General features: G+C 46.7%; 1 protein-coding gene across 1 annotated transcript; it reads right to left on the bottom strand.

Moving 5' to 3' along the window:
- Positions 1–331: 331 nt before the first annotated feature.
- On the bottom strand, positions 332–3,875 carry LOC124655575. Its single transcript, XM_047194447.1, has 14 exons — positions 3,635–3,875; positions 3,414–3,541; positions 3,055–3,306; positions 2,681–2,823; positions 2,274–2,405; positions 1,892–1,956; positions 1,730–1,792; positions 1,579–1,644; positions 1,345–1,464; positions 1,129–1,256; positions 929–1,057; positions 776–829; positions 557–684; positions 332–494 (listed from the first exon to the last, which is right to left on the bottom strand). The coding sequence occupies exons 1-14, from the start codon at positions 3,873–3,875 to the stop codon at positions 332–334; spliced, it is 1,812 nt and encodes a 603-aa protein (XP_047050403.1).
- Positions 3,876–9,096: the final 5,221 nt, after the last annotated feature.

Below are 9,096 nucleotides of genomic sequence, written 5' to 3' on the forward strand. Positions count from 1 at the left end.
GGAGGGAGTAGCATATAAACATACATATGAAAGGTGTGTCACTGAAGGTGCATACCTGTTTGCGTTTTGATCTTTGATAAAAACGGTATCATCACTCCTACAGATAGAACAAAATTTCTTTAATTTGAAATGGCTTTACCAATAAACACCATGAAAAGATCAAAAGCATGCACAACGGTTTGTATATCTAAGTGAGAGGGAACAAATTGTTCAAGTGAAAGCAAGTTGGGAACTTTACAAATGGTTCAAGTCTTAACTTAACCTGAAAAACTAAGATAAACTCACCCAGAATTAATTTTTTTGCATTCTGAATCCAGGTTGTAATGATGACTCAAAATTCAGTTAGAAACACTAAAAGGATGACACAGGTCTTATTGAAGGCACATGCATCCCTCCAATTTGAATGCTGTGGTGCACAAAAAGCACTTGCAGTCTTCTGCTTATGCGTCCCGTGCATGTGATCAGTGACCACCATCAAAACAGAACCAGCAGCACTAACATGTTCATAAGTGGCAAATCATGCATAAATCTACATGAATATAGAAATTTATCATACTTTGTATCAAAACTCCTCAAGACTTCGAGCACAACATTCCTGGGTAGGTATGGAGTTTCTTCCAAGCCGTAGAAATCCATGCCAATAAAATTCCCATGACAATCAATAAGAGGCCCTCCAATCCCAGCCTAGAACGAAAACAAAAGTAGGTTGTCAACAAAGATGATATTTGTTACCCTTAATGGATCCAAAATGTAGAAATTAACGCAAATAACATACCTTTGTGATTTTACAAGTGGACATCATAAGCTCTTTGCAATCGAGTTCACTTGGCTTGTCAATCAAAGTCCCACCCGTGGCTATCAGTTTTCCTGATTCGTAGACGCGCCCTATAGCTAGTAACTCCCCATGACCATGAGGTTGAGTTTGTACCTGATCATAGATTTGTGCTGTCCGAGTACGGCGAGAACCCATGATGCTGATGACAGCGATGTTGTACCATAAATTGTAATGTTGCAACATGCCCATGGCATGTTGATTATCCGGAAGGCACACATAAATCTGCTACGATAAAACTCGTGAGATATAATCACCTGTTTCTTAATAAACTAGTAAATTACACTACCTCTGACCTTTAAGTTATCAGCAACCTTTGCTTGATCATCAGAATTTCTGACCAAACTCGCCGACGTCAGGACTCTTGTGGTGAACTCACTGCAGCCTATAACTATGCCTGTGCAAGCGAAAAACCTTTTATCTCCTACAAAAGAAAAATTGAGACCATTAGTTAGCCACGGAATATGAAAAAGAATACAGGTCAAAAAGTGATGAGATTATATACTCAGTACCACTGAATGAAGCCAGTGCGACAACATTCTGAGACACATCCGAAGCAACTTCTTCTGTGAGCTTACTCCAGACATCTTCACCAAATTCATCTTCAAAATTACACAGCAAACGCATGCCACCTGGTTACAGAAACAAGGTCCGGTAGTTGAGGCAGTGCTGGATATATAGAGTAGTGAACTGAAAGTGTGTGCAGCAAAACAAAGTAACCAGCAGAAGGAAAAGAAACAACTCACAATCATTCAAAACTGGGAAGGGATAACCTCTGGATCTTATCATATTCCTAGCTGCCTCCTTAGATACTGGTGCAACAAGGTGGATTGTTTGATCACCCATATTTATATGCGTAACTAATAGCAATCAGGAAAACTGAGAGCAGAGACTTACCGTCATCATCACCAGCCGGCCAACTAGGACCAGGGAATAAACGTCTGAAACGGTCTCCTGGGGCTGGTGCCACAAGGTAAAGCAATTAGTAACTACAACTCCATACATGTATTACCAGTGATAGATAACTAGATAAGTAACATTATAAGTGGTCGGTCCAACCTGATTGGCCTTCTGGATCACAGTAATGACATGCAGACTGCTTTTTCTTTTCCATCTTTGAGCTGGCGATAGGGGCTGTGTTTGGTATCAGATCGGCGAGAGTACTGCCGGGTCTGGGCCAACAGCCTACAGTTGAAAAGACAGAGAGAGGAGTAAGGAGAATTCGAAACAGTAAAAGGTTTGTGCAGTACAGGACATGGTTATATTCCTAAACTGAATGTCCATGTATTTGGTTAACAAACTAACACAGACCAATGCAACCATTAAACTAGTTAAATATGCATTATCAGAAAAGAAAAATACAAGTGTAAGTTGTAATTTTATCATTATGGTGATGGATTTGCAGATAGTTCACAGTTTAGCAGTACTTCTGCTCTTCTCACCTTCTAAGCAGGACATATCAGATGGGGACCTTTTTTTCAACTTGATTGCTTTTCCTTTCATTTTATATCTTTTCAAGGGGACCTCCAATGGCGAGACAAGTCTACGTATAAAATCAGCTGATCTAGCCTTCCTGTGGAATCCGGTGAACTCATATGAGTAAATCCAGAAAGTGTGCAGACTAAAATGATAAATAGGGACTGCGAAAGACAAAAATAAATAAGAGGATGGAGTCATATACTAAATGTGTACTGGCGTGATGTGCCAATATTGAAAACGAGGACAGGAAAATCACAGCATGACGTCACAAAAAGGCCCAATTAAATTAAAATTCCCTTTTCCTAAGCATTTATAAGGCAACTTGAGACTATGTGTATCTCATAAGTGCCTGGAGTACGGAGTGCGTACTTTTTGGCACATGCTTTCTGAAACCCAGCCACGAATTCCAGCATTGTACTCCTTGGTATAAAAGGAGAGTTTCCTTCTTTAGCATGACAGTTCAATCCAACCAAGTTCCCAAGAGAATCAACGAGGAGTCCTCCAGCTGCAGCCTAGAAAAAAAATCAAGTCAAGCTCAGTCAAGGGAGAGAACAAAATAGTGTTGTTGAACGAGATTTGCATAACCGAAGAAGGAGAGTAACGTTTGCAGCGACAAAATATGAATTATGGTGCATAAAATAGTATACTGAGTCATTTATATCAATTATTTAATTGCACCATGTATAGAAGTAAAAGAGAAATCAACAACGCACCATAGAAATTTCACATGTTGAGATGGCAACCTCTTGGCCAAAAGCACCCAATGGATCGCCACCCAACATCATCCCAGCGGTGGCCATTAATTTTCCTGAGGTAAAGCAGCGCCGAATAGCAACCACTTGACTGCGAGACTCAATCTGCTGCTGATGATCTAAACATGCTGCACGAACACAACCAGCTTCTGGCAAGACACTGACAATGGCAAGATTGTATGACGAGTTATGGGATATCAAACGTCCATCGACAACCTGATTGTCTGGAAGATGCACTTTAATCTGCAATGACGAAGCGAGACAACACGTAGCGCGATCAGCTGAATGATTTAACATTAATCTTAAAATAGGCAATCAATAGATAGTCTGGAAAATTTGGCAGTACCGACCGTCATGTTGTAATTGATCGTTCTAACAGCATCACCAGATCTAAACATGCTTAACGAAGCCATTAGAAGTGCTCTAGGGTTAGCGTGACGGAAAACTATGCCCGTGCACGCAGGATGTACGGAACCACCTGCAGACAGACAAGAAGGTAATTCTCTATAAACACGGAGTGATTAGATATAAACATGCAAAAAGGAAACTTGACATGTGTATAAGAAAGCACCCTCATCGGACGGAGCAAGGGATACGACGCTTTTATCCCACTTTGAGGCAACTTGTTCATGACCAGAATCACTTGACAGTTGCTCTTGTTCTTCTTCATCAGTGTTTGCCAGATGCAGATCTCCTAGTCCAGGGAGCATTGTACACAACACAGAGGCGGCGGTGTGGTTATAAAGCTGCCCAAATTGTGCAGGAAAGGAGGGGAGAAGTGGTACTAGAATCAATGGCTCGCTCACCTCCATTGTCCGTGCCGAATTTCCGTTTCCTATCGGTGGAAACATCTGTCTCGGTCAGCATCTTTGCAGCCTAGGGGGAACAATAAATCCGTATGGATTATTTAGCCGATTGGTGAAGACCACGAAGAAGGAACTCAGAAACACAGCGCCGCACAGGACGAAATCAGGGACGAAACAAGGAAGGAGGAGGAATAATCAGAAGATATAATAGCGCAAGTGCGCAAGGGCATATACTATATCTATATTTTTCGGTATGGTGCTGTTCTGCAGCCAGCTGAGCTGACTGGCTTCGATCGTTGGGACTAGGGTTGCGATTATCCCGTCGGAAGATCCATCCGTACCTGATGGCGGCGGCTTGAGCCTTGAGGGAAGGAAGGCGGTGCTGCAGCGGGTTACGCCGGCCGACGAAGAAATCGGCGACAAACGTTTCCAACCCTTTCCCGGCTTCAGATGTGGCAACAAACTACTCCGCACAAGTGCACAACGGTAGGGTACTCTCCGCAGATCAATCGTGGCAGCCTCGCTCGTAGGCCCGACCTCCCCACGGGGTGGGCCGTAGCCCGTAGGCGGTGTGGGTCGCGTGTCTAGTCTGCACGGATCATTCTTTTTTCGAGTGGAGTCTCGCGGAAAAAAACTATTTTCCGCTCATTAGCACGTGTTAGAGCATCTGTAGCCGTTTGGGCTGCCGTCGAAATCCGGCGCTATTTAGCGCTACATGGATGTAAAATTTAATCTGAGGAGACTCATTTTCCCAACAACGAGCCCAAAAGAATGAATAAATATATGCAAATTTAAACATAATCAGACGAAATACGTTCAAACTTAGGCTAAATTTAGAGATATTTAATATATATAGGCGAATTCATACATATATAGGCCGAATTTGTAATATATTTAAATTCGGCGAGAGAGAATATAATCTAAGCGTAAACGGATGGCGTTCTACATGCCGAAATGGTGGTAGAACGCCGCGTAGTCGTCGTCGTCGTTGCTGGAGTCGTCGGCGTCCTCAGGAGGTGGCGCCTGCTAGCTGCTGCTCTGGCCGACGTCTCCCCACCAACGGCCGGAACCCTGCCCAGGGTCGCCTTGGCGTGGCAGTGATGGCGTCGGCCGGTACCACTCATTCTCGCTGCTCTCCTCGAGCTTGATCAGCGGCACAGGTGCGGTGGGTGCGGCGGGTGTGGCGCGGCGCCGCGCGGCCGCCAGGTCCAACACACGATGCTGCTGCTCCGCCTCCTCCCTCCCCCAGTCCTGCTTGGACCAGGCGAGCGCCGCGTCCATTGGGAGGGCGTTGTCGGTGGGACGAGGTCGTTGAGCGGCCTCGACCCTCGCGGCCTCCTCATCGGCGAGCTGGGACGCAGCTGCGGCCGCTGCGTCCTCCTTCTTGGCCTTCGTCTTCCTCTTGCGGCCACGCAATGAAGACGACGAGGGGAGTCCCCCCTCGCGGATGACAAGGGCACCGCTACTGCACCCTCTGGTCGGCGGTGGCGACGCCGGCTCCGTCTTGATGGTCCTCAGCGTCGCTGGTGGAGAAGCCGACCCGCATGAGCGAGATGCCGACCTCGAAGCCAACCCAGACGCCGACGACGACGGATCCACGAGCTTCCGTGTCGGCACGACACGGAAGGCGCCATCGGCAGCGGCATCCCCAGTACGGGGTAGTTGCCATCCTCGATGTGCGCAAGGACGTTCTCGAGGGTGCGGCCCGGCGCGTTCCACCAGCGGCGGCCGACGGCGTTGTTGCGCGCGGAAGGAGTAGGAGGGCTGTCGTAGGCGGCGAGTTCACGCTCGTACCTTCGCCGGAAGAAGTCGTTCCACACGGTGTAGTTGTCGGGGAAGAAGCACGGTTCGGCGCGTTGCTCATCGCTGAGGGTGGCAATCACCGCCTCGATCTCGGCGTCGAGAGCGTCGCCTCCCACTGGCGGCGGCGAGATCGAGACGCTCCCGCGCTTAGGAGCCAGCCTCCGGGCGCGCGGAAGTCTGGTGGCGCTGGGTAGCCTGCCATGTGCAGCAACCTCCCCTCCCATTGGTGTAGAGACCGCCGGCCAAATCCGTTGTTTGCCGCGCTGTCACCTGGGAAGCGGTTCGCCATTGCTGGAGGAGTTTTCGGGGAGAGAGGAGTGGGGAGAAGGGGGACAGCGGTGGTGAATGCGGCCAGACGCGGTAGTTCCGCGATAAATAGAGGGAGCATCACGTGAATTCGAGGAGACGGCATAAACTCGCCGCGTGGAAGCTACGCGTCGCGGCGAATACTGACCGGCGGTAGGCTTTTGCAGTGCGTGGAAGACGATGCGATGAGGACGATGATCGGCCTTTGTCACCGACAAGCCGGGGCTACTAGTCGGGCGGAAACTTTCCTCGATGATCCCTGCGCTTTTGTTTCCTCTGGACTCCCCGAGCGCTTCCCGGGGGGCCGGGGTTGACATGGACTCGCCGGATGGATGAAAGTCCAAATCCGGGCGAAAACGAGAAACCGGGGACGTGACTGGATCATTTTTCATCGTCTGGATAAAAAGAGGATTGTCAGGAACCTTGTCAGGATACGGCTGGAGATGCTCTTAGTATTTTGGGACGGCCCATTACTCGTCCGTTTGTTACTGCATGTTTTGGCTAGTTTGCGCAGTTTTTCCGATTTTGGAAACTTTCTAGAAGTCTTGGGTTAGGTTTTTTTGGATTTTTTCTAGTTCTCCTGTTCTAGTTAGTTTCCTTCTCGTTTTCTTCGGTTTTTTGCTTTTTTTGTGTCTTTTATTGTTTATAAACATTTTTAATTTGCACAATTTTTAAATCTAAACCTTTTTCAAATCTGGGCAGTTTTCAAATCTGATTTTGTTTTCAATCTCGAGCAAATTGCAACATTAAGCAAATTTAAATTTGTGCAAATTAAAAAATTAAGCAAATTTCAAATTTCGAGCAAATTTTAAAATTTCAGCAAATTTCGGATTTTCAGCAAATTTCGGATTTGTAAAATTACTTTAAGTTTGAGCGTTTTCAACTTTGAATATTTTTTATAATCTGAATTTTTGCAAATCTGATTTTTTTCAAAAAATTAATAAGTAGAAAAAACGGAGAAGATTTTTCCTTGGGCGGCTGGACCGGCCCAACACAGACGCGCGGGGAACCATGCGTGCGCATGCAGCTGTAACGCACTGGCTGTTTCCTCTTTTCTCTTGCGTTTTTTAAGGACAACACTAGCAATTTTTTCTGAGGCACCGAACCTTCCAGTCTCCTGCTTCATCGGCTGACACGTATCTATTTTTAGGCAAAATTTTAACTTTGCTCGTTGCAGAAAAAAAATGCCACGCTTTTATGTCATTGAAGCAAAAACAGTTCGTTAATACTAATGATACGATGAAACACAATAATTTTCATGTGGAATTCTCTGACTGCTGTGAAGTTTGTCCAGAGGATACAAATATGCATCTATTCTTTAAATGCACATTTTCGTCAGAGCTTTTGATGGGCACTTGGTTTGGAGTGGAATGTAGATATGACCCTGTATTAGATAATAGATGAAGCGCAACAAAGATTGTTCCTAGACTTTTTCATGCAAATAATGATTGCAGGCTGCTGGAGCATCTGGGACCAAAGGAATTATGCTATCTTTAATGCAAACTATCCAAATGTGCAGACATGTATGGCTAGATTTAAAGCCACTTTCACTCTTGCAATGCATAGAGCTAAGCCTAGTCTTAGAGAAGGAATGCAATCATGGCTTGATACATTATGAGTATGTAATAAGGGTATTTTCATACAGGCGATCAGGAGGCGGCTTAAAACCGATCTAGGGTTTCGTCCCTCTCGTCGGCGACGCTGCCGGTCCGCTCCGCCTCCGGTGGCCTTGGTGCCTTGGAGGTGTGGCGGACCGCAGCCTCTCGCCGGCGGGAAGGTTTCAGTTCTTCGTTTAGTTTGTTCTCGGTGTCTTCTTCAGGATGGTGAGGCGGTGGCTACTTCCTGAAGTCAGAATAAGGTCCTCCCCGTCCTATCCTCGCTCCGGTGGTGCATCTAGCGTCAGCGGAGGGCGTGTGGAGTTGTGTGTCCGGCGGATCTCCCGAGATCCGGTCGTCTCTCGTGTTCGATTGTGTGGTTTCAGGTCAGTCACTTCCGATCTACGGTTGTCATCATTGGCGATGGTTGCTGCTCTGGTGCGCTGGTCCTTTGGGGTCTTAGCACGATGACTTCCCGTCTGTCTACTGATACGTCCCAAACGTATCTATAATTTCTTATGTTCCATGCTACTTTTATGATGATTCTCACATGTTTTATACACATTATATGTCATTATTATGCATTTTCCGACACTAACCTATTGACGAGATGCCGAAGAGCCGCTTGCTCGTTTTCTCGCTGTTTTTGGTTTCAGAAATCCTAGTAAGGAAATATTCTCGGAATTGGACGAAATCAACGCCCAGGGGCTTATTTTTCCACGAAGCTTCCAGAAGACCGGAGGAGATACGAAGTGGGGCCACGGGGCGCCGCCACACTAGGGCGGCGCGGCCTAGAGGGGGCCCGCGCGGCCCTAGCATGTGGGGCCCCCGTGACGCCTCCTGACCTGCCCTTCCGCCTACTTAAAGCCTTCGTCGCGAAACCCCCAGTACCGAGAGCCACGATACGGAAAACCTTCCAGAGACGCCGCCGCCGCCAATCCCATCTCGGGGGATTCAGGAGATCGCCTCCGGCACCCTGCCGGAGAGGGGAATCATCTCCCGGAGGTCTCTTCATCGCCATGATCGCCTCCGGATCGATGTGTGAGTAGTCCACCCCTGGACTATGGGTCCATAGCAGTAGCTAGATGGTTGTCTTCTCCTCATTGTGCTATAATGTTAGATCTTGTGAGCTGCCTATCATGATCAAGATCATCTATTTGTAATCCTACATGTTGTGTTTGTTGGGATCCGATGAATATTGAATACTATGTCAAGTTGATTATCAATCTATCATATATGTTGTTTATGTTCTTGCATGCTCTCCGTTGCTAGTAGAGGCTCTGGCCAAGTTGATACTTGTGACTCCAAGAGGGAGTATTTACGCTCGATAGTGGGTTCATGCCTCCATTAAATCTGGGATAGTGACAGAAAGTTCTAAGGTTGTGGATGTGTTGTTGCCACTAGGGATAAAACATCGATGCTTTGTCTAAGGATATTTGTGTTGATTACATTACGCACCATACTTAATGCAATTGTTTGTTGTTTGCAACTTAATACTGGAGGGGGTTCGGATGATAATCTAA

This window comes from Lolium rigidum, chromosome 5, assembly GCF_022539505.1.
Source record: "Lolium rigidum isolate FL_2022 chromosome 5, APGP_CSIRO_Lrig_0.1, whole genome shotgun sequence".
NCBI classification, from domain to species: Eukaryota; Viridiplantae; Streptophyta; class Magnoliopsida; order Poales; family Poaceae; genus Lolium; species Lolium rigidum.

Coding starts and splice junctions, on each gene's coding strand:
- LOC124655575 (XM_047194447.1), bottom strand. CDS start 3,875: ATGGAGGTGAGCGAGCCATTGATTCTAGTACCACTTCTCCCCTCCTTT. Junction 3,542..3,634: donor CCTTGCTCCGTCCGATGAGG/GTGCTTTCTTAT, acceptor GTCTGTCTGCAG/GTGGTTCCGTACATCCTGCG. Junction 830..928: donor CAGCACAAATCTATGATCAG/GTACAAACTCAA, acceptor TTGATTGACAAG/CCAAGTGAACTCGATTGCAA.